Source organism: Cololabis saira, chromosome 8 (genome assembly GCF_033807715.1).
Source record: "Cololabis saira isolate AMF1-May2022 chromosome 8, fColSai1.1, whole genome shotgun sequence".
Taxonomy (NCBI): Eukaryota; Metazoa; Chordata; class Actinopteri; order Beloniformes; family Belonidae; genus Cololabis; species Cololabis saira.
Window position 1 is genome coordinate 39,794,275 of NC_084594.1, and position 26,628 is coordinate 39,820,902.

Below are 26,628 nucleotides of genomic sequence, written 5' to 3' on the forward strand. Positions count from 1 at the left end.
CCAAATTGTCCCATTCTATCCTATGGGGCTTGTTACCATGGCAACAAAAACCTATGCATTTGTATGGGAGAGCATGTGAATAAACAATCTGTTAATACTGCTCGGACCGCAATGTGCACCCATGCATGGCATATATCGTTGGATGCGTCTCCATCGTGCCTCGATGGGCATTACTTTTTTCAGTCAAAAGTGCTACCGTGGCAACGCTAGATGCCAAAAAGCCAAAAAAAAGGCGAAAATTCAGACGCTTATTGCTCGGCCGGACTTTATCGTAGAGACATAGTTCAAACTTTCAAACACTCGGCCCGATTGGCACTAACGGAGCCTAGAACCTCATTATGCCATTTTTTTAAGTTTTTGCGATATTGACCTTTCATTTTTTTTTTAATTTCCGTTTGACTTTGGACGCTTGTTGCTAGTCAACAGATTATCGTAGAGACATCATACAAATGTTCCCTGACTCGGCACGCTGTGACCTTCAACGTATTAAAATTTCGTGAAGCTGTGATTTAAGGAAAGTTTAATGTAAAATCCATGCCAAATGGCCCCATTCATTCGGATGGGTTTTTTAAAACCATGGTGGAAAAAAAACCTATCCGTTAACGTAGCCTGAACCGGAACGTGCACCCATAGATGGCATACATCGTTGGATGCGTCTCCATCGTGCCTCGATGGCCATTGCTTTTCTCAGTCAAAAGCGTTACCGTGGGGACGCTAGACGGCAAAAAGCGCGCCCCATTAATAGCTATTGGGAGCACAGGAATGAATGAAATACAACCGTAAACACCTCAAACTGACATAAAAACGCCCCGAACACAAACACTGCAGCCCCAAACCAGAGCAGCGAGAGGGCTCGAATGGGCGGTAGGGCATGCCCATATCAAAATTTCCAGAAATTTTCTAGTTATTATTCTTATTCCGCACTTTTTTTCGTCCGTTAATGCGGCCCGAACCGCAACGTGCACCCATGCATGCCATACATCGTTGGATGCGTCTCCATCTTGCCTCGATGGGCATTACTTTTCTCCGTAATAGGGGTTACCGTGGCAACGCTAGTTGCCAAAAAGCAAAAAAAAAGGCGAAAATTCCCGCGCTTATTGCTCGGCCAAACTTTATCGTAGAGACATCGTTCAAACTTTGAAACACTCGGCCCGATAGTCTTTAAAGGACCATACAACTTCATCATGCTAGTTATTACGGTTTTTGCGATATTTAACTTTCAATTTAAAAAAAAAATCACTTTTATTTTGGACGCTTGTTGCTAGGCAACGGTTTATCGTACAGACATCATTACAACATTGACCAACCCGGCACGCTTTGTACTGCAACATATTTTAGTCTCGTCATGCTTGTTATTACGGTTTTTGAGATATTCCACATTGTTCATTTTGATGCTAACGGAACTTCGGATGCTTGTTGCGCGGCAACGCGGTATCGCAGAGACTTGGTTCCAACGTTAAAAGACTCAGCTTCATGTGGACTACAACATACTGAGGTCTCATTACGCTGTCGTTTACAGCTTTTGAGATATTAAAGCCAAATTGTCCCATTCTATCCTATGGGGCTTGTTACCATGGCAACAAAAACCAATGCATTTGTATGGGGGACCATGTGAATAAACAATCTGTTAATGCTGCCCGAACCGGAACGTGCACCCATGCATGGCATACATCGTTGGATGCGTCTCCATCGTGCCTCGATGGGCATTACTTTTCTCAGTCAAAAGTGTTACCGTGGCAACGCTAGATGCCAAAAAGCAAAAAAAAAGGCAAAAATTCAGACGCTTATTGCTCGGTCGAACTTTATCGTAGAGACATCGTTCAAACTTTCAAACACTCGGCCCGATTGTCCCTAACGGTACGTACAACCTCATTATGCTAATTATTACAGTTTTTGCGATATTGGCCTTTCATTTTTTTTTTTATTTCTGTTTGAATTTGGACGCTTGTTGCTAGGCAACAGGTTATCGTAGAGACATCGTACAAATGTCCCCTGACTCGGCACGCTGTGGACTTCTGCAACGCTAGATGCCAAAAAGCGCGCCCCATTAATCACTATTGGGAGCACAGGAATGAATGAAATACAAGCGTAAACACACCTCAAACTGACATAGAACCACCCTAAACACAACCACTACAGCCCCAAACCAAAGCGGCGAGAGGGGACGAATGGGCGGTAGGGCATGCCCATATCAAAATTTCTAGAAATTTTCTAGTTAGTGCCACGGCTGCGCCACGTGGCACTCCTCCTCCATTGAGCTTCGCAATGGAGGAGGAGTGCCTCGTGCGCAGCACGAGGCACTCTTAATATTGCTCAGGCTTATTATTATTTATTCCATATTCTTCCGTAAAAACTTCGGCGCGTAACTAGTCCCGCAGCTTTGAGAAAACGCGAAAAGTAAAAACGTACAAACGTGCGCCTTAATCGGGAATCGATGGGTATGACTTTTATTAGCGATTGGCGTGCACGTTTTTGCGCAACGTGCACAAACGTGCGCTTTTTGCCCCATCCGGAACGCATTGCGTGAACTTTGGGGCCTCACCACTCGCACACCGTTACTCGAAAAATTCTGAACCGATTTAGAAAGTTGTAGGCCCTGAATTTAACTACAGTCCTGTGGATTTTCAGAACGATGGCATGAATAGTTTTTGCACGAAGTGCAAAAACATTTCCAAATTTCCAAACTAATGGGGACCATGTATTTGTATGGGGCAGCATTTCACACTGTGTGTGGGATGAGGTTAAAAAAAAAAAAAATCACCTTTTTTCGGAGTCACGTATCTTTCTCATACTTGCACGTAGAAACGTCATTCAAACTTCAAAACGGAGGAAAACTTCTCTTCTCTCTCTAAACCCCGGACAGTCTTTTCCTAAAATGTACACTTTTCAAGATATGAGCACTCAAGCGAGGACTGAAAATCACTTTTTTTCAAATCTAGAGCACGGGAGTCAGTTTGCTAGAGTGTAGTTACACTGAAAAAAAAACATGATTTCTTATTTGTAACTCGAGGTCACGGCCAAACCGTAAAAGGTAGACAGATCATTTTTGGTCAGAATATAGACATAGGTGTTGTGATTTATAAAATGTGACTTTGACAGGCGTGGTGTGCACAAAATTTTAACGGGGGGCCCAACAGACGCGCCAATTCCTGTCTCGCTGTTCATTGACTCCCATGTTAAAAAACATTTTCTTAAAAAAAATCTCATTTTTGTTTTCGAATTGCCGTTACTAACACATTTTAAGGAATATCTGAATGAAAATAAGATTGACAGAATGTTCTGGGTTCTCCGTCTCTCACGATGTTTTCATATTTCTGCTAAGAGCTACGGTTTGACCGCAAAGTGGAGTGATTTGAGGTTTGTCACAACCGAAAATCTAGCTGTCATTCCCTCTCCCTCTGTATCAGGTTCTTGTTGCCCCTAACAACCAGAGCACAGCTGTGCTGATTAGACTGACCCAGACCTGGTCACATGACACTGTCATTACAGACTTCATGTAATATAACCTGGAAAATGGAGGAATCTGAACCCTGACCTTTTGACCTTACATGATCCCCAGTCCTGCTGGGAACAGGTTCATTGGATATATATGTATATTATTATTATTATACATATAAATATTTACATTTGTATATTATATATACATATTAGCCCCGCCCCTTCTTCTGATTGGCCGATACGTTATAGTCCAATATCTTTTGAATGGTTTGACATACAGAGTAATGGGTGGTGTCAAATGACTAAGTATCGAGCCCCTGACCCTCATTGGTGCAAATTAGCCCCGCCCCTTCTTCTGATTGGCTGATACGTTTAAGTCCAATATCTTTTGAATGGTTTGACATACAGAGACATGGGTGGTGTCAAATGACTAAGTATGGAGTCCCTGGCCCTCATTGGTGCAAATTAGCCCCGCCCCTTCTTCTGATTGGCCGATACGTTATAGTCCAATATCTTTTGAATGGTTTGACATACAGAGACATGGGTGGTGTCAAATGACTAAGTATCGAGTCCCTGACCCTCATTGGTGCAAATTAGCCACGCCCCTTCTTCTGATTGGCTGATACGTTAAAGTCCAATATCTTTTGAATGGTTTGACATACAGAGACATGGGTGGTGTCAAATGACTAAGTATCGAGTCCCTGACCCTCATTGGTGCAAATTAGCCCCGCCCCTTCTTCTGATTGGCCGATACGTTATAGTCCAATATCTTTTGAATGGTTTGACATAGAGAGTCATGGGTGGTGTCAAATGACTAAGTATCGAGTCCTTGACCTTCATGGGTGCATCCCGCGATCATCCGGCAGTAGTCCGTGGCACTTCAAAATTTCCCGGGAATTTTGGTCTAGTTATTCTTATTATTCCGCACTTTTTTTCGTCCGTTAATACGGCCCGAACCGCAACGTGCACCCATACATGGCATACATCGTTGGATGCGTCTCCATCGTGATTCGATGGGTATTACTTTTCTCAGTAATAGGGGTTACCGTGGCAACGCTAGTTGCCAAAAAGAAAAAAAAAAGGCGAAAATTCCCGCGCTTATTGCTCGGCCGAACTTTATCGTAGAGACATCGTTCAAACTTTCAAACACTCGCCCCGATAGTCTTTAAAGGACCATACAACTTCATCATGCTAGTTATTACGGTTTTTGCGATATTTAATTTTCAATTTAAAAAAAAAAATCACTTTTATTTTGGACGCTTGTTGCTAGGCAACGGTTTATCGTACAGACATCATTACAACATTGACCAACCCGGGACGCTTTGTACTGCAACATATTTTAGTCTCGTCATGCTTGCTATTACGGTTTTTGAGATATTCCACATTGTTCATTTTGATGCTAACGGAACTTCGGATGCTTGTTGCGCGGCAACGCGGTATCGCAGAGACTTGGTTCCAACGTTAAAAGACTCAGGTTGATGTGGACTACAACATACTGAGGTCTCATTACGCTGTCGTTTACAGCTTTTGAGATATTAAAGCCAAATTGTCCCATTCTATCCTATGGGGCTTGTTACCATGGCAACAAAAACCAATGCATTTGTATGGGGGACCATGTGAATAAAACATCTGTTAATGCTGCCCGAACCGGAACGTGCACCCATGCATGGCATATATGGTTGGATGCGTCTCCATCGTGCCTTAATGTGCATGACTTTTTTCAGTCAAAAGTGTTACCGTGGCAACGCTAGATGCCAAAAAGCAAAAAAAAAGGCGAAAATTCAGACCCTTATTGCTCGGCTGGACTTTATCGTAGAGACATCGTTCAAACTTTCAAACACTCGGCCCGATTGGCACTAACGGAGCCTAGAACCTCATTATGCCATTTTTTTTGAGTTTTTGCGATATTGACCTTTCATTTTTTTTTAATTTCCGTTTGACTTTGGACGCTTGTTGCTAGGCAACAGATTATCGTAGAGACATCATACAAATGTTCCCCGACTCGGCACGCTGTCACCTTCAACGTATTAAAATTTCATGAAGCTGTGATTTAAGGAAAGTTTAATGTAAAATCAATGCCAAATGGCCCCATTCATTCAGATGGGTTTTTTTAAACCATGGTGGAAAAAAAAACCTATCCGTTAACGTAGCCTGAACCGGAACGTGCACCCATGCATGGCATACATCGTTGGATGCGTCTCCATCGTGCCTCGATGGGCATTACTTTTCTCAGTCAAAAGCGTTACCGTGGGGACGCTAGACGGCAAAAAGCGCGCCCCATTAATAGCTATTGGGAGCACAGGAATGAATGAAATACAACCATAAACACCTCAAACTGACATAAAACCACCCCGAACACAAACACTACAGCCCCAAACCAGAGCAGCGAGAGGGCTCGAATGGGCAGTAGGGCATGCCCATATCAAAATTTCCAGAAATTTTCTAGTATTATTATTATTCTTATTCCGCACTTTTTTTCGTCCGTTAATACGGCCCGAACCGCAACGTGCACCCATGCATGGCATACATCGTTGGATGCGTCTCCATCGTGATTCGATGGGCATTACTTTTCTCCGTAATAGGGGTTACCGTGGCAACGCTAGTTGCCAAAAAGCAAAAAAAAAGGCGACAATTCCCACGCTTATTGCTCGGCCGAACTTTACCGTAGAGACATCGTTCAAACTTTCAAACACTCGGCCCGATAGTCACTAAAGGACCATAAAACTTCATCATGCTACTTATTACGGTTTTTGCGATATTTAACTTTCAATTTAAAAAAAAAATCTATTTTATTTTGGACGCTTGTTGCTAGGCAACGGTTTATCGTACAGACATCATTACAACATTGACAAACCCGGGACGCTTTGTACTGCAACATATTTTAGTCTCGTCATGCTTGCTATTACGGTTTTTGAGATATTCCACATTGTTCATTTTGATGCTAACGGAACTTCGGATGCTTGTTGCGCGGCAACGCGGTATCGCAGAGACTTTGTTCCAACGTTAAAAGACTCAGGTTGATGTGGACTACAACATACTGAGGTCTCATTACGCTGTCGTTTACAGCTTTTGAGATATTAAAGCCAAATTGTCCCATTCTATCCTATGGGGCTTGTTACCATGGCAACAAAAACCTATGCATTTGTATGGGAGAGCATGTGAATAAACAATCTGTTAATACTGCTCGGACCGCAATGTGCACCCATGCATGGCATATATCGTTGGATGCGTCTCCATCGTGCCTCGATGGGCATTACTTTTTTCAGTCAAAAGTGCTACCGTGGCAACGCTAGATGCCAAAAAGCCAAAAAAAAGGCGAAAATTCAGACGCTTATTGCTCGGCCGGACTTTATCGTAGAGACATAGTTCAAACTTTCAAACACTCGGCCCGATTGGCACTAACGGAGCCTAGAACCTCATTATGCCATTTTTTTAAGTTTTTGTGATATTGACCTTTCATTTTTTTTTTAATTTCCGTTTGACTTTGGACGCTTGTTGCTAGGCAACAGATTATCGTAGAGACATCATACAAATGTTCCCCGACTCGGCACGCTGTCACCTTCAACGTATTAAAATTTCATGAAGCTGTGATTTAAGGAAAGTTTAATGTAAAATCAATGCCAAATGGCCCCATTCATTCAGATGGGTTTTTTTAAACCATGGTGGAAAAAAAAACCTATCCGTTAACGTAGCCTGAACCGGAACGTGCACCCATGCATGGCATACATCGTTGGATGCGTCTCCATCGTGCCTCGATGGGCATTACTTTTCTCAGTCAAAAGCGTTACCGTGGGGACGCTAGACGGCAAAAAGCGCGCCCCATTAATAGCTATTGGGAGCACAGGAATGAATGAAATACAACCATAAACACCTCAAACTGACATAAAACCACCCCGAACACAAACACTACAGCCCCAAACCAGAGCAGCGAGAGGGCTCGAATGGGCAGTAGGGCATGCCCATATCAAAATTTCCAGAAATTTTCTAGTATTATTAGTGCCACGGCTGCGCCACGTGGCACTCCTCCTCCATTGAGCTGCGCAAGCTCAATGGAGGAGGAGTGCCTCGTGCGCAGCACGAGGCACTCTTACTATTGCTCAGGCTTATTATTTATTTATTTATTCTTCCGTAAAAACTTCGGCGCGTAACTCGTCCCACAGCTTTGACAAAACGCGAAAAGTAAAAACGTAGAAACGTGCGCCTTAATCGGGAATCGATGGGTATGACTTTTATTAGCGATTGGCGTGCACGTTTTTGCGCAACGTGCACAAACGTGCGCTTTTTGCCCCATCCGGAACGCATTGCGTGAAGTTTGGGGCCTCACCACTCGCACACCGTTACTCGAAAAATTCTGAACCGATTTAGAAAGTTGTAGGCCCTGAATTTAACTACAGTCCTGTGGATTTTCAGAACGATGGCACGAATAGTTTTTGCACGAAGTGCAAAAACATTTCCAAATTTCCAAACTAATGGGGAGATTTTCCCATGTATTTGTATGGGGCAGCATTTCACACTTTGGGTGGGAGGAGGTTAAAAAAAAAAAAAAATCACCTTTTTTCTGAGTCACGTATCTTTCTCATACTTGCACGTAGAAACGTCATTCAAACTTCAAAACGGAGGAAAACTTCTCTTCTCTCTCCAAACCCGAAACAGTTTTTTTCTAAAATGTACACTTTTCAAGATATGAGCCCTCAAGCGAGGACTGGAAATCACTTTTTTTCAAATCTAGAGCATGGGAGTCAGTTTGCTAGAGTGTAGTTACACTGAAAAAAAAACATGATTTCTTATTTGTAACTCGAGGTCACGGCCAAACCGTAAAAGGTAGACAGATAATTTTTGGTCAGAATATAGACATAGGTGTTGTGATTTATAAAATGTGACTTTGACAGGCGTGGTGTGCACAAAATTTTAACGGGGGAGCCAACAGACACGCCAGTTCCTGTCTCTCTCTTCATTGACTCCCATGTTAAATGAAGTTTTCTTAAAAAAAATCTCATTTTTGTTTTCGAATTGCCGTTACTAACACATTTTAAGGAATATCTGTATGAAAATAACATTTAGATAATCTGGTAGGTTCTCTGTTTCTCAAAATGTTTTCGTTTTTCTGCTAAGAGCTACGGTTTGAGCGCAAAGTGGAGTGATTTCAGGTTTGTCACAACCAAAAATCCAGCTGAGTCATTCCCGCTCCCTCTGTATCAGGTTCTTGTTGCCCCTAGCAACCAGAGCTCAGCTGTTGACTGATTAGACTGACCCAGAACTGGTCACATGACTCACTCAGTACAGAATTCATAGTATAACCTGGAAAATGGAGAAATCTGAACCCTGACCTTTTAACCTTAGATGAACACACACACACACACACACACACACACACACACACACACACACACACACACACACACACACACACACACACACACACGATAGGTGTTATTATGGGATGTCAGGTGTTTTTATAGGATGTTAGTGTTATTATGGGATGTCAGGTGTTTTTATAGGATGTTAGTGTTATTATGGGATGACAGGTGTTTTTATAGGATGTTAGTGTTATTATGGGATGGCAGGTGTTTTTATAGGATGTTAGTGTTATTATGGGATGTTAGTGTTATTATGGGATGGTAGGTGTTTATTATGGGATGGTAGTGTTATTGGTGTTAGCGGTCCCGTTAGCGGTTCTGTTAGCGGTCCTGTTAGCGATCCCGTTAGCGGTCCCGTTAGCGGTCCAGTTAGCGATCCCGTTAGCGGTCCAGTTAGCGACCCCGTTAGCGGTCCCGTTAGCAATCCCGTTAGCGGTCCCGTTAGCGGTTGTTAGCGATCCCGTTAGCGATCCCGTTAGCGGCTTGGTTAGCGATCCCGTTAGCGGCTCGGTTAGCGGTCCCGTTAGCGGTTCAGTTAGCGATTCCGTTAGCGATCCCGTTAGCGGTCCCGTTAGCGGTCCAGTTAGCGATCCCGTTAGCGGTCCAGTTAGCGACCCCGTTAGCGGTCCCGTTAGCGGTTCCGCTAGCGGTTGTTAGCGATCCCGTTAGCGGTCCCGTTAGCGGTTCAGTTAGCGATTCCGTTAGCGATCCCGTTAGCGGTCCCGTTAGCGGTCCAGTTAGCGATCCCGTTAGCGGTCCAGTTAGCGACCCCGTTAGCGGTCCCGTTAGCGGTTCCGCTAGCGGTTGTTAGCGATCCCGTTAGCGGTCCCGTTAGCGGTTCTGTTAGCGGTCCTGTTAGCGGTTCCGTTAGCGGTTGTTAGCGGTCCCGTTAGCGATCCCATTAGCGGCTCGGTTAGCAATCCCGTTAGCGGCTCGGTTAGCGGTCCCGTTAGCGGTTCAGTTAGCGATTCCGTTAGCGATCCCGTTAGCGGTACCGTTAGCGGTCCAGTTAGCGATCCCGTTAGCGGTCCAGTTAGCGACCCCGTTAGCGGTCCCGTTAGCAATCCCATTAGCGGTTCCGCTAGCGGTTGTTAGCGATCCCGTTAGCGGTTCTGTTAGCGGTTCTGTTAGCGGTCCCGTTAGCGGTTCTGTTAGCGGTTGTTAGCGGTCCCGTTAGCGATCCCATTAGCGGCTCGGTTAGCGGTCCCGTTAGCGATCCCGTTAGCGATCCCGTTAGCGATCCCGTTAGCGATCCCGTTAGCGATCCCGTTAGCGATCCCGTTAGCGGTTCCGTTAGCGATCCCATTAGCGGTCCCGTTAGCGGTTCCGTTAGCGGTTGTTAGCGGCTCGGTTAGCGATCCCGTTAGCGGCTCGGTTAGCGGTCCCGTTAGCGGTCCCGTTAGCGATCCCGTTAGCGATCCCGTTAGCGGTTCAGTTAGCGGTTCTATATTTTCTGTAATAACTTTTGAATGGTTTGACATAAAGAGTCATGGGTGGTGTCATTGGAATCTGTATCGAGTCCTTGACCTTCATGGGTGCAAATAAGCCCCGCGATCATCCGGCAGTAGTCCGTGGCACTTCAAAATTTCCCGGGAATTTTGTCTAGTTATTATTCTTATTCCGCACTTTTTTTCGTCCGTTAATACGGCCCGAACCGCAACGTGCACCCATGCATGGCATACATCGTTGGATGCGTCTCCATCGTGATTCGATGGGCATTACTTTTCTCCGTAATAGGGGTTACCGTGGCAACGCTAGTTGCCAAAAAGCAAAAAAAAAGGCGACAATTCCCACGCTTATTGCTCGGCCGAACTTTACCGTAGAGACATCGTTCAAACTTTCAAACACTCGGCCCGATAGTCACTAAAGGACCATAAAACTTCATCATGCTACTTATTACGGTTTTTGCGATATTTAACTTTCAATTTAAAAAAAAAATCTATTTTATTTTGGACGCTTGTTGCTAGGCAACGGTTTATCGTACAGACATCATTACAACATTGACAAACCCGGGACGCTTTGTACTGCAACATATTTTAGTCTCGTCATGCTTGCTATTACGGTTTTTGAGATATTCCACATTGTTCATTTTGATGCTAACGGAACTTCGGATGCTTGTTGCGCGGCAACGCGGTATCGCAGAGACTTTGTTCCAACGTTAAAAGACTCAGGTTGATGTGGACTACAACATACTGAGGTCTCATTACGCTGTCGTTTACAGCTTTTGAGATATTAAAGCCAAATTGTCCCATTCTATCCTATGGGGCTTGTTACCATGGCAACAAAAACCTATGCATTTGTATGGGAGAGCATGTGAATAAACAATCTGTTAATACTGCTCGGACCGCAATGTGCACCCATGCATGGCATATATCGTTGGATGCGTCTCCATCGTGCCTCGATGGGCATTACTTTTTTCAGTCAAAAGTGCTACCGTGGCAACGCTAGATGCCAAAAAGCCAAAAAAAAGGCGAAAATTCAGACGCTTATTGCTCGGCCGGACTTTATCGTAGAGACATAGTTCAAACTTTCAAACACTCGGCCCGATTGGCACTAACGGAGCCTAGAACCTCATTATGCCATTTTTTTAAGTTTTTGTGATATTGACCTTTCATTTTTTTTTTAATTTCCGTTTGACTTTGGACGCTTGTTGCTAGGCAACAGATTATCGTAGAGACATCATACAAATGTTCCCTGACTCGGCACGCTGTGACCTTCAACGTATTAAAATTTCGTGAAGCTGTGATTTAAGGAAAGTTTAATGTAAAATCCATGCCAAATGGCCCCATTCATTCGGATGGGTTTTTTAAAACCATGGTGGAAAAAAAACCTATCCGTTAACGTAGCCTGAACCGGAACGTGCACCCATAGATGGCATACATCGTTGGATGCGTCTCCATCGTGCCTCGATGGCCATTGCTTTTCTCAGTCAAAAGCGTTACCGTGGGGACGCTAGACGGCAAAAAGCGCGCCCCATTAATAGCTATTGGGAGCACAGGAATGAATGAAATACAACCGTAAACACCTCAAACTGACATAAAAACGCCCCGAACACAAACACTGCAGCCCCAAACCAGAGCAGCGAGAGGGCTCGAATGGGCGGTAGGGCATGCCCATATCAAAATTTCCAGAAATTTTCTAGTGTTATGATTTCAACCGAGCATGCAGTGTTCAGATGCGCTCCTGGTGGGACCTGAGGTGATGAGGTGAAAGAAGCTGGAGTACGATGCTTCCATGCTCAGTAGGGGTTACCTTTACCACCCTCTCCATACTCATCTTCACATGTAGTCCCAAATGTCGTGTGGCATTAGAATCCAGAATACGTGTCTCTGAGAAGGGTGTGTGGCGGACCAACATGCAGCACAATGGCACGGAGTGTTTAGTAAAAGTCTTTATTAAAGTCAACCTCACAGTAGGCAGTAGAGCAGAGTTCAGTCCTCAGGATCGTGGAACGCTCAGAGTTGCAGGAGAACAAATACCAGAAAACCGATGGTGTCAACGCTGAGAGAATCTGGAAGCCAGAACACAGGAACTGAAACACCGGTCAGTCAGAGGAATCTCCAGGCCGGCCATGGAGCAGCAAACAGAAACCAGAGATGCTCAGGTAGAAGTCGTGGTCGGGGACAGAAGGCTGAGGTGATCACCAGGACGGAGACAGGTGAACAGGTCGGGGACAGGCAGGGTCGAAACCGGGTGATCAGTCCGGGGAAGAACGCTGGAAAATCAGGCATGACACAAGAACAATCCGGCAGTGACTGGCTGGGAGTGGAGGGCTTAAGTAGAAGCCCAGGGCTGTTTGCAGATGTGGAGTAGGTGTGGACGGAGGGAGAAACCATAGTGACATGAGGAGGCGGAGCTGGCAGGTGAGTGAGGCAAATGATAAAAATGGGTTCAGGATGAGAGAACACTAAAACTGATATTAAGTGGAAAAACGGATTTGCTTATCAGTTAGTTTAGCGACATCTTCATTAAAAGTGTTGCACAGACTCTGCATGGGGAGCTGCATGTGCCATAATAAAATGCAAACTTGTTTAAAGACACTACTCCCCATAACGTTGGAATAAAATCTCATTTAACATTTCTCATGTATGATTTGTCAACATTTCAAATTAAAAAGATGAATGTTCCTGGAAAGAAATTCCTCCAACTTCATGGGCTCCCGTGTATATTGGGACTTACTTTTTACGAGTTCTGACTTTGGACATTTCCTCTGTTTTCTTCCAGGACACGAGCAGCGTTCGAGGTGAAGCTCCAGCGGAGCAGTCGCTCCACAGACTTCCGTGTGCCACAGTCCATCTGCACCATGTTCAACGTCATGGTGGATGCCAAGGCCCAGTCAGCCAAACTGTGCTCCATGGAGCAGGGGCAGGAGGTGGGGGACTCTCGCTTCAAAGAGAGGGAATGATGCATGTGTAGAACAGCTGATTAGATGTGCTTCTGGAAATGTCACATTTCTCTGTTTTAAAACTCATTATCATTAGTGGCATTGAATAGAAATCAGTTATTAATTCCAATTTTATTGATAACGGTTTGACAGCAGTGTAGTGAGGAGGAAGATTTTTTTTCATTATGCATTTGAAGAAAAAAGTCAAAATGTTGAGAACAAAGTCAAAATTTGATGACGATATTGATTTGAAACACATATCACACATATGACTTCAGAAATGTACCCTTAGCGTTCCACTCCAAGGATGTAAGTTAGTTAGTTAGTTACGTCTGCTGTGTGCATCTGTGTCGCTCTCCTAACTGGATTTGATGGGCCAGAGGAGACTTTATTCTCGAAATCTTTACTTTATTCACCTTATTAGGGCCCGAGCACTTACAGTGCGAAGGCCCTATTGTATCAGTAGGAATTTTTTATTTCTTTTATCCTTGTTTTTATTTTTCCGACGAAATGAGGACCTTTTTGTCCCCCTAAACGTGTCCAGGCCTGAAGAAATCTACCGGTACATGTAAATCATACAAGCGCTTCCACTGCAGCACGCCTGAACGTGCACAAGGGTGCGAGGGCCCGTTCATCGCTGCTTGCAATTTTAATTCTTGAAATTGTATTTCAACATTATTCTCGGCATTTCAACTTTTTTCTTGAAATTGTATTTCAACATTAACCTCGACATTTCAACTTTTTGAAATGGTGAAAAGTGCACAATAAAAAAAAAAAAAAAGTTCTCCTGCATGGCCCTAATACTCTTCCGTAGTATTGTTTTTTGTTTCTTTATTTTTTCTTTTTTAATTCTGCATGTGCTATGTCACTTCTACCATTCTCCTCTGTCTGCCTTATGAAAGTTTGTTAGACAATAGAGTAAGTGTCGGAGCATAAATGCACCCCCCTCCCCAACACCTCCCATCAGTTCCCACATGCATAATTAGTCATCAGTTTTCACTGTCTGTCTTCCTTCACTTGAATTGTTTGGATTTCATTAGCATATGTGTAAATAGTATTGAATATACATGGGGCAAACGTGAGAGATCGCATCTTTTACAGAATCTCCAAACCAATTACTGACAATGAATTAATTATTATCGAGTTCTTCACTGTTCTGTCGAGCAAAATGAAAAATGGAGAAAAACATATTTGTTGCAGCCGGGTCAGCAGCAGCAAGGGGCGAGTGAGGACTCAGCCCACCCAAATCTGTGTCAGACGTTGATTGTTTTCAATTTCCAATTTCTGATTATTAGACCTCTTAATCCTGGATCAAATGATCTTTTACCAGTGGTGTAAAGTAACGAAGTACAAGTACTTCGTTATTTTACTTAAGTAAGATTTTTGAGAATTTGTACTTTTATTGATACTTTCATTTTTCTGTACTTTTACTTTTACTTCGTTACATTTTCAAGGAAAAAATCGTACTTTTAATCCGCTACATTTAAAATTGGACACGTCGTTACTCGCTACAAATTAAAGCCATGAGAACAGCACAGCGGGGGCTGATTTATGGTTCCGCGTTACACCGGCGCAGAGCTACGCCGTAGGGTACGCGGTGACGCACACCCTACGCCGTAGCCTACGGCGTAGGTGTGCGTCGATTTAACGCGGACCAAGGCGGACGGGAAGGAAGGGGGGCGAGTGAATTGCCCGTGATTGCCCGGCGGCGGGTCCGTGACGAGACACCTTTAATACCGTTAATATTATGGATCCATGCGAGACACCTGGGGCAGACGGGGAGACTCGGCCTCCCCGAGAAGGAGCCGCAGCCCCCGGGAGAGTTGCGCCGTAGAGGCGGGCCGCGTAGGCTCTGCGTTGGAACCATAAATCAGCCTTGAGCGGCAGCCGACGCTTAAGCCGACGAAATTAAAATGGGATAATGGAAACAAACGCTAAAGGGGTCAGAATAATATCACCATTATTTAGAGTTGTAAGCAAATTCTTGGATTCTTAATTTCTTTGCAATCCTTTTGAAAATAATTTTGTACTTTGAATTTTGTACTTGTACTTTTTACTTTTTACTTTTGTACTTAAGTACATTTTACACCATGTACTTTTGGTACTTTATTATATTTAATTTGAGGTACTTTTATACTTTTACTTAAGTAATTTTCTTAATGGGTACTTTTTACTTTTACTTAAGTAATTTTCAAGCAGAAAATTTGTACTTTTACTTAAGTACAATATTTTTGTACTTTTTCCACCTCTGTCTTTTACACAGTAAATTCAATATGTAGCTCAGTTTGTGGTTATTGAAACCGTAATTTGTTTTTTTGAAAATGCACATAAATGGCAAACGTTCCTGTTTTTTTGAGAACTAGTCTTCCTTACACCAGGATCAGATGAACGAGAACAAGAGATATCTTTTAGATTGTGAAAATGCCATAAAACACAGGTTGTGGTTTGTGAAACCTTTTAGTGAAAAAGACAAGAAGAGCCATTTCCTGCGTGCTGTACTGCTCAAACCTCGATTAATTTCCAGGAGGGAAAAAATAGTTTTTTTCCAAAATCAAAAACACCGTTTTGGTTTGGCAAACAATTTTTCCTTTTTGTGCAATATTCCAAAATAATTAGCCTTTTTAGCCTTTGTACTTGCCAAATTGGGAGCTGGAAATCGGAAGATAAATCCAGTCGTCTTCTTCTCCACACTATCAAAGGTTTTAACACCTCCTCACTGCGTCAGGTCATAAATAGGAGAAATGGTAATTTGTTATTCCCTGCCCATTGGAAATTCACCCATCCATCCATCCATTTTCTATACCCGCTTTATCCATTGCATGGTCACGGGGGTCTGCTGGAGCCTATCCCAGCTCATTTCAGGCGAGAGGCCGGGGTTACATCCTGCACAGGTCACCAGTCTATTGCAGGGCCACATAGATACAAACAACCAGACACACTCACACCTACGGGCAATTTAGAATCATCAATTAACCTAGCATGCATGTTTTTGGACTGTGGGAGGAAGCCGGAGTAACCGGAAGGAACCCACCCGAGCACGGGGAGAACATGCAAACTCCACACAGAAAGACCCCCGTCTGGCCTGGGAGTCAAACCTGGAACCTTCTCATTGTGAGGCAACAGTGCTAACCACCAAGCCACTGTGCTGCCCTCAGAAATTCATGGCAAACAAAAATTTTATATAGTTGAGGGCTATTATTTCTACCAACCCATCCCAACCTAGCTAGCTAAAATTTACCTTCTGTACGATATGCAGGTTTATCATACTATTTAATTCCTTTTTTAAGTTTAAGAAGGTCAACATTAAGCAGAAAAACTTAATAGAACACCATCATACTGTATTTGTGACCTGTTCTTTTTTTCTTTTCCCCAATCTAGGTTGCTGTACGCTAACTCAGACACACACATGTTAATATGTGATGTTTTCTATAGAAGGAACATCATAAATGAATGTATGATAATTATATGAAAGGAGTAATGTGTTTTTCTTTCCTTCTTTAGAGACAGTACCACTCTCAGATTGACAATCTAATTGAAGAGACGGTGAAGGAGATGATAACTCTGCTGGTTGCTAAGGTACACATTTTTGCATTTGGTAAGAAAAATACACATGTATTGCTCTCCCTCTGCCAACCACACTGAGCTCAGGTCTCCTCCGTAACCTGAGGAGTGAACAAGCCGCTTCTTTTCACCAGACAGGGTGGGGTTTCTCCAGCCGGACGTAGCGCGTGGAAGGATCACGTTATTCCGGCCAGATCCTCCCCACCCCATCTGGTCCCCCGGCTGGCCAGAGGGGGCATGTATAGCCCAGGACTCTTGCATGTTTTTGTGAGGGAAACTCACATTAGCTACCAAGGGAACACGGGGAGAACATGCAAACTCCGTCATGGGGGAACTTAACACGCACTCAGCCACAGCGTCCCCGGCGAGAATTGAACCCAGGATCTTCTAGCTGTGATGGATGCATTACCAGCTGGGCCACCGTGCCCCTATAATTATCACTAATCTGATACAATATTACTAGACTGAAACAAAAAGAAACCGCTAATATAGATCTGTTTTAAAACATGAGATCTATGTAATTGAAATTTTACTACCACTTTAGGAATATATCAAGGTTTAAAGATCTGATGTCTCAGCAGGACCTGGAAAAATAATCCATGTATTCATCTTTAGTAGCTTGATTATTGTAACAGCATCTTCACCTGCCTAAAAAACAACTGCAGCTCATTCAGAACTCTGCTCCTCGAGTCTTCCCGTCCTCTGTGCAACTGTTCCCCTGACAGAATTTGGCAAGAAATTTGGGTATAGAGATTTATATGATATTATTCAATATTTATATTGATATTTATATGACCAGCTGCGATATGCTCTGCACTGGTTGGCTCTTGGTCTTGTTGCTTTTCACTTTACACTACTCTTAATCTATGCTTGTTGATGTTAATGATGTTATAGTGGAGCTCCAGGCGTATTGGAGCTTAGCTGGTGCAGGGCTTGACGGTCACACTCATCCAGCATGGTTTATGCTCATAGTTTATGCTTCTTTATGTGCTTTTTTATTTTTTTATAGATTTATCTGGGCTCCTTGAATCTTTCTTTAAAATAGTATACACTGTAGATATGAAATGACCTAAGTTTTGTGACATTTGATTTTTTTAAGTCATGAATGTTTCTGTGACAGTGTTTTGACACAAAGTGATGAGCCATGACCCATCCTTGCATAGAAAGACTAACTTTTTCAGAGCCGTTAGTCTTATACCCAGCACAGAGATCCTTTCCTCTCACCAAATATTAAACTAATTGTAGAATCTCCCAGAAAGTTGTAAGTCGTATGTAACTTTTCTGTCTTCATAAGCCATCTTCTCAACTCTTGTGGGGTGTCACTAGCATCAAATTTGGATTGGATAATGTTTGGTCAGTGAAATCTTGTTTCTGTTGAAGGTTTTAACAAATCTTTGATGGATTCCAGAAAATGTCTCCACTTTCCTAGAAGTGGGATATTTTATAACTAACGGACATTTTTAGATGTAGTAAGAAATATGCATTTTCATTCAGCTGTTTTCTTTTCTCTCTCAGTTTGTAGTCATTCTTGAAAGTGTGCTATCCAAACTCTCCAGATATGATGAAGGGACACTCTTTTCTTCCTTCCTATCTTTCACAGTAAGTACATTTTATTTATTATTTCCACATTTTCCATCTTCCAGTTAAGAAAAAACAACCAAGAATTCTCAAACATAATCAGAAAAATGTCAGTATTTAATAATCCATCAACAGAAAATAGCCTAAAAGCTCAGCTGGAATTCATAAGAGCCACTATTGAATTTTTAGTGCACATTTGCAGTGAGATTGCTGTAAATTGTTGATGCTTGTCTAGCAGGCGCTAACCAATCTACAGTCTTTGGTGCCTCCATAGTCAGCTTCTTCTAATAGTGGTGCCCCAGCTGGAGTGTTGAGTGTCACCTTCTTCTCTCTTTCATGTAAAGGTGAAAGCTGCCTCAAAGTATGTGGATGTACCTGTAAGTATTCACCTTTCTATTTCCTTTCAAGTGTACACGTCTACAGCGTCCCTTGATGTGATTTTCATCAGTGACAACCGAACATTTATTAGCCAATGATTAATATAATTTATCCCAAGAACACACCAATATGTCAGATGTGTGTCAACTGCTCTATCTCCTGAAACACAGTTAAATGCTTAGCTTATTTTAAATTTGATGGCAATATCTCATCTCAAAAGAGTTGGGGCTCCATGCTGAAAAATTAAAGTGGTATCAAAAATGAAGAGAAACATTTGCAACTGGTCATGGAGAATAGATTAGGGACATGACAGAACATAAAAAGAGAATCTTAGAGAGGCCTGAGAAAATACCGGCAGAGATTCTCTCATCGGCAAAAACTAAATTAAACAGACAAACAAAAAACAAAAGAGAAACTGTAAAAATGTTATGTGAGCATTAGAATGGAAATACTTTGAACACCTCTTCAGTTATATTACAAAATAAAATCAAAAGATTAATTTAAAGGTATAGTCTGTAATGTGTGAGAGCTAGCAAGATTTGAAAGTAGCACCTCCTCTAAGCCCCGCCCCCTCCTCCCCCTCCCGTCAGCGCTCCGTCCAAAGCCACGCCCCCACAAACTTTGGGGAACGCGCATTTGCAGGAGTCGAGTTTTCCAGGACATTTTGGACAGCACATTTTCAACAAAACTACCCCATGTCTCATTCACCTGTAAGTGAGGCCAGTTTTAGGCGGGGGCAGGGGTGGGCTGTGCCCACCCAAACGTGCGTCCTGCCCACCCAATCAAAGTTATGGGGATCCTTTATTTTTTTATAATTTTATTTTTTTATAAATATAAAAAAATATCAATGAATATCTGTACCGTTTCTGATTGGTTGGGCTCTGCGCATCATTTTTAGACACAACAACGAACGCATACCGCAAAAGTTGTGTCTCGGCGGAGGGACCCGGCGTCCCAGCAAAATGAGCACAACAGAGAGGTGTCCAGAACAGCACACAGCACACTGAAGGCTGATTTATGGTTCCGCGTTACACCAACGCAGAATGGTGCACGTCGCCGCGTACCCTATGGCGTACCCTACGGCGTAGCCGTGGCAACAGAGCCTGCACAGGACGGCAGCACACCGCCACCCGCACCGCCACCCGCACTGCCACCCGCACCGGCGCTCTCCGCCCTCGTCTGGATGGAGACGCCTCCATCCCCACGGACCCCAATACTGGGGAGGTGGTATTTTTGGCTGCGTTTTTCTCGTTTTCTGCGGCATTCTTCAGCAAACGTGACTCGAGTGTGTGAAGTTTTCCGGCAAGATTTTCGACGTGACGAGTGCGCGCATGGGATAGAGGGGGGCGTGGGCGGGACTTAAGATAATGGCATCTGATTGGTTCTTTCCCCCCTGCCAATCCTCTGGTCCTCTGACCAATCCGTTCCACTCGGTGCACAAAAAACAGATTGGTCAGAGTTTTTACAGGATTAAAGCTGTCAGAGAGGTCGGATTTTTTTCTTTCCTTTTTCTGAACACATTATTTACTGGCTACTCTCAGGATGGAAGGACCATTTCACCCAGTATAACAATAAATGTTTTTGAATACGATTACAGACTATACCTTTAATCCTGAAAAACCTGAAAAACTCTAGCAGATTGAACTCTGTGATACAAATATCTGTGTCACCAACAGAGTTGAACTAATGTCTCTTTATTTTCAGTGGAATTGGTCACTACAAGGGTGTCTTCACAGTTCTGCCTAAAAAGTCAGTCAGACAGCTACAGCTGATCCAGAATGCTGTTGCCTAAGTTCCCACAAGAGAGTGGATCACATCACTCCAGTTCTGGCTCCCTGTACCTCAGAGAACACGAGAACAGGCAGAGACACAAACAGCAGCCCTTTCAGGTCTCTAAAACTGAATCAGGAATGAATTGGGTTACTGTGATTATCTGTCCCCCAAAACTGTGGGGTGAGTATGTAGGTGAGTGAGCAGGTGTGTATGTCTGTGTAACTGTGTGCGTGCAAAGTGAAAACAAGGTTTTACCTGAACTGCAACTATAGTGGAGGAGGGAGGGCACAACCCAAACCCAGGTCTCCAGCCCCCCCATGGAGGACCAGAAGAGGGAGAGGAGGAAACCCCCCACCAGCAAGCCCAGACAGAGGGAAGCCCCGGGCGGAGCCCCCATGACCACGGGAGGAGGCAGCCAGGAAACCTATGGTGATGTACCGGGACCCAGCCGAGCACCAGCCACCCGGCATGGGCCGACCATGTGGCCAAGAGCTCCACACCCTCCAGGCCCATAACCCCCACCCAGCGAGAGGCCAGCCTGCTTGGAGAGACAGGGCCACCTCGACAGTCAACACTGGTTGGCCGGCACCCACCCCAATGAAAGTGGGAATCCCAGAGCCAAAAGCGCGCCCAGCTTTAAAAAACGTTATCTTTTTAAAGTTGTATATCAGCCACCAAATTCTAAACAGTTAATATCGTTTTTATGTTTTTATGTTTTATGTCTATATTGTAAATAAAATATGGGTTTATGAGAACTGAAAAGGGCAGAGCGGTACCTTGGTGGTTAGCAGTGTTGCCTCGAAAGGTTTCTGGTTTGAATTCCAGTAGGGGCCTTTCTTTGTTGAGTGTGCATGTTCTCCTTGTGCTTGCATGGGTTTTCTCCAGGTACTCTGGTTTATTCCTGTAGTCCAAAAGAAAAATGTTTTGAGTTACATTATTTAGTGATTTTAAATTGTCCATAGTAGTGAGTGTGAGCCTATGTGACCCTATGATGGATTGGCAACCTGCCCAGGGTCTTCGCCTGCCTTATGCACAAAGAAAGTTGGGGTAGCCTCCAACAAATCCTTAGACCCTAAAAAATATAAACAGGTAGGAATAGATAATGGATGGATGAAGATATGTAAATCATTATCTTGTGTTGCTTACATTTCACTCATCTTTCCAAGTTTTTGGAATTGGAGTTGCAGAAGTCACTCAGCAGTTAAACCATATAATTTTGGCTGTCATATTTCTACATCGTTTGTCCTCTTGTTTCTTCACCAAATGTCAGTTCATTTGCATGTGGCCATACACTGACAGTCCACCATCCCTCCTGCTTTGCTTTCTGTGCAACATACATTGTGAGTCCATGTTGTACAACACATGCCCATTCTGTTGTCAGATTGGCACTGATGGTGTGCGTATTTGCAGGCGTGAGGATGTGTATTAGTTGCCAACTCTTTGGCCACAGCAAAGTATCCCATTTCAAACTAAAGGCTTATCAGTGAATGGAAAGATGTTTAATGCTGAAAGATACTAGTAGTTTCAAAGGTTCTGGCCAAGCATGCAAATTCTGTCCTTAATTTGCAAAGTTAGAGGTGCACTGGTTTAAAAAAAAAAGAGAGACTTCTTTGCACATTAGAAGCATTTTCTGTTAGCAAGCGAGTCACTAATAACGAGTACATTTGAGGGAAACCCACCGCTTGAATCTCGAAATGTAGAGGTTATGTTCAGATGTTATTTTGTTGGTAGCAGATACATAAACTGGTATATAAATCAAACATGTTTCAATTTACTTGAATAGATTGTATTATTTTATTTTAGAAATTGGATTAAAATATTGATCTACTGACTATTTTGCTTTCTCCGATGACTGATTTTCCTCAGTGAATAATTTAGGAGTCAGAATGGCAGGACTCCTAACAAGCTGTTCTCTGCAACAGACCAAACTGCATCTCTGCAGGACCCATGTTCACTTTGCACATGCCCAGACTGCAAAGGCAAAGCCAAATTTAGCACTGTGCCCAGTAACCCCACTGCAAATCCTTGGAAATGGATATCACTTCTCTCGTAGGTTTTGACTGTCAGCTACAATTGGAAGCTGTTCACATTTAAAATAGATGAAATGTTTAGGAATTATAGATTCCCAGTGGCTTCAGTGGTATTGGACAAATTAATATAACAAGAGTACATACTTCTTTGTTGACACTCATTTGCTGTTGATCACAACTCAGCAAACACCTTAACGGCCTTTGGTTAAATCTGACAAGACCATATGTCTGTATATGTGAATTCATCTGCCACAGAAACCAGAGCTAGTGCTATGGCACATGAATGGCTTCTAGTGTGTGAGACTAGAAGCCATGCATGTCTACTGCATCACACTTTCTTTCCACCAGTTTTATAGTATCGTTGCAGCTTTTCCTGAACCTTCTGCATGTGTCTTTATTTCCATTATTCTGCATTTTCTGGTACAGGTTGATCTTTATGTTATCTATCAAACAAGTTATGTTCAGTGTTTGTAAGCCACACCAGTCTGAACTTTCAATTTGTGAGACTTATGAATGTTTAAAGCTGAAATTAACTATACATCTACATCTCAAACTGAGGAACCTTTTGCTGTGCAAACAAATTCATCTTGAAATACTGAATAAAACTACGCCACATTTGGGCTACCTGATTCAGTGGAAAATATTGATTGATAAAGATCCATTCTTACTGATCTTAGTGGATCACAATTTATAGTTTTCTGCTCGTCTACCAGCTTTTTAAGGATTCACCCCCAGATATCTAATTTGATTAAGATATGGGGGGGGGGGGGTGTCCTGATCCAAAATTTCAATGCCATGATCTTTGGATCATTTAATAATTACTCATTAGATGGAGCATCTTCTCACCTGGACTGTACCTGGACTGATTGGAGAACTTGCTCATTGAGAATGGTAGTGTTTTTGGGTAAAATTGTGAGTGAAGTAACCCAAACATGGATGATCCCAGGATAATCATGATAGCTTCTACATTTTCTTCTGTCAGTGAACTGCTGGAAATGACTTGATCTGAGAAACTGACTTTGCACCAATCTTGTGTTCAATAAAAACTGTGCAAAAATGATCACCATAAATGTTTACTACATTTATTCTCAGGCAAATACTTCTTCCATACTAGCTAACCCATAATTTCATAATGTCAAATGTCATGAAATCCAGTTGACACATTGACACTCCTCAGGTCATTAACTCTTCCAGTTTGCTGGGAACTATCCCAATGGCATCCTCGTCCTCACGTTCCAAGAGATGAACCGTTTCGCTAATTTATCATATTAACTGCTACAAAAGAACCATTAGTACCAAAGTATTTGTTAAAATAATGCGTAAATGTCCTCCACACAGGGTTACAGAAACTATAAAGCAAACATAAAACTCCACAGACTGATATGTGTTGATTTTGTTAAATCGGTTTTGATTGAAAGTCTTTGGATGGAACGAATTGGATTTCCATTCCTAAAACTGAATGTATAAAAGTTAAGTTGACCCACAACACAAAAACACTTTCATGATCAAGATTCAATAAGGTCCACACTGAGCTCCTTAAGGCTCTGGCTGTGAGCCTGTAATTCTTTTCCAGATCAACTAGCATTTCTACTTCACTTATTTCAAATAATTAACTCTTACTATGATAGTGGGATGGATGTCCCGATCCTACGGGATTATTCTGCCCCGGGTAGATTATTCAGACACTTGAGAGTTCCTTCTACCTAGTTCAAAGTTCTGAAGGCGCTCTGGTTGAACATCGTTTCTCCAGGGGTGCAGTCTGTGGTGGAGTAAGAGCTGGTGGACTCCCATTGCTACAGTAGCTTCTGTTATGTTGTCCGGCCAAGCTGGATTCTGAAGTCCATAGGCTTCTCACAAGCACTTGATAAAGTGGTGTCTCAATAAGATAAGATCTGGGTGTCTCTGCAGTGGCTCTTACCACTCTTTTCCCTCTCACGTCATACACACTTGGACTGTCTCCCGTCACTCTGAAGATACAGTATCTTGGGCTACATGTGGTGTGGACAAAGCCCCACACAGTAGCAAACTGGTGAAAGCAGAAAACTGGATGCCATAATGGAATGCTATGGGCTGCAAATAATGACTAAATGTTCTTTATCGTCCTGTGTCAATCTTTTGCAGAAGCCGGGGATGGATGTTGCTGACGGTTACGTGACATTTGTTCGTCACTCCCAGGACATGCTGCGGGAGAAGGTCAGCGAGGAGGTGTACATAGAGAGATTATTTGATGTAAGTAAGGCAAAAGCGCTCCCTTCTTCTCTAATGGTAACAAACAATGTAGATCCATAAAACTCACCTGACAGTCAAATTATGGATTTCATGAAGTGGCTGATTAGATTATAGTGTCTCTTAAGCTTCTAACTCCTGGAAAGTGCTTTAGCCATTCATACATAAACTAATGGACCTCAAATCATACACTGGTGAAGTCTTTCTCAGTATCACGGTGACCCGTAGGGATGCTGGACATCACACGTCTAGCCTCTCATTTGGAGATAGTTAAGTTTCTTTTTTCAGATGTGACCACAGGTTCTTGCTTTTCTTTTGTTTTATTTTTCATAAATATTCCCGGGTACTAGTTTTTCTGCTTTTACTTCTGAACATGAACATTCACGTGATATTGTTCTGGGTATTGCCCGGGCCTTGGAAAGCTCAATCAATCAGTCACTCTAATATTTAAACATTCATCCTAACAAGTTTAAAACTACCAGAATTGCCTGTAAAATCCTTTCAGCAGAACAGCATTTGAATAAAAATGTAAATACAAAAATACTTTATCTCCACAGGGGAATTATTTAAACAACATCCAAACCAGCTTAAAAGCATGTTTCAAAAACAGTGTGTTAATAATAATAAAAAAGATCATGGAAAAACTGGATAATAAACTGGATAATCTAGCTGGATAATCCAGCTGTTTATGGGTCTGTGATGTTATAACAAACTATGTAGCAGGTTTTGTTACGTAACTCTTAGATTTTTTTTAATCACTTCAGAAAGACAAATATATTTTTAACTCTTGATCACAAAAAATAAGATCTACAAAGCAGCAAAAGTACCTTGAATTGCCTTGTTTCTGAAATGTGCTATATAAATAAACTTGTCTTGCGTTGCGTTGCCTAAAGACAGATTTAGAATTTTGTAGTCTTTTCGAAAGCTTCCCAATCTTTCTGGAAACTGGTTTGTTGCAGACCTCTGAGATGCTGCCAGAGGGATAACACCAGATATTTCAAATATTTCAAGATACTCTGAAGAACATTTTGGCCAATGTTTACAGTCAAATTCTTTTTGTCTGCGTTTCTTTGAAGTCACTTTGTCGATCTTATCGTAATCACGCCTCAGTGTCCTCTGTAGCTGACGAACTTTAATCAGCTCCAACTGTAATCAACTTGAAAAACAATCCAGGACTCTTTTTTTTCCTTCTTCCATTAGGTGAGATAAGGTCAAACAAAACCCAAACAATTACTAAATCTCTAAGCCTGGCAGCTGAGCCTCCTCTTAGGTCAAACCGGATGATTTCCTCCCCAAAACGTGCTGAAGCAATCCCTGCTGATGAGTTGAACATGGAGCCGAGGCTCAGTGAGGATCCGGCTCTGTTCGCCCGCCACTGTGCACGCCTTTGTCCCCGCGTGTTTGTGTGCTGATTTTGAGGAAGGATTATCCTCAGCAGTGCTCTCCCTTTCTGAGTCAGCAAACAAAAGTGAATACGCTGAAAAGAGGTACAAAAGATCATTTTGTAAGATGGCTTAGCTCCAGCCACCCACCACAGACTCTGCTCCCCCTTTTCTTTTCCCAGTCTTACAAGCAGGTCAGCTCATCAGCTAATTTAAAAGCAACATTCAAGTTTTAAGCTCAATATCATGTCTATTTTTGTCTTTATTTTCTTGAAGACATATGAGCAAAACAGTCAAGACAATGTGTGACTGTGGAACTGTGGCGTCTAATTACAGAATAAACCCTTTTCACATGGAGATTGCGCTGAAATATTGCGAAGACAATGCAGTAGTTGTGCTGTTGATGCCTGGCTTCACTGGCTCGGACCAGATAGGGTTAATGGCTGGCAATGAAATGTCCTGCTGGGGCTGTGGCATCACAGAAGCCACGACAGCAGTGCTATGTGTTTGCTCTTCCTTAA

The 26,628-nt window shown here is 42.8% G+C and overlaps 1 protein-coding gene across 1 annotated transcript in view; it reads left to right on the plus strand.

Moving 5' to 3' along the window:
- cadpsa (Ca2+-dependent activator protein for secretion a) overlaps window positions 1-26,628 on the plus strand; it is a 223,723-nt gene that overhangs the window by 162,793 nt on the left and 34,302 nt on the right. Inside the window, exons 21-25 of the mRNA XM_061727983.1 lie at window positions 13,020-13,167; window positions 16,681-16,755; window positions 18,256-18,339; window positions 18,663-18,695; window positions 24,621-24,728. Coding sequence (XP_061583967.1) covers window positions 13,020-13,167; window positions 16,681-16,755; window positions 18,256-18,339; window positions 18,663-18,695; window positions 24,621-24,728 — 448 coding nt within the window. The remainder of the gene's footprint in view (window positions 1-13,019; window positions 13,168-16,680; window positions 16,756-18,255; window positions 18,340-18,662; window positions 18,696-24,620; window positions 24,729-26,628) is intronic.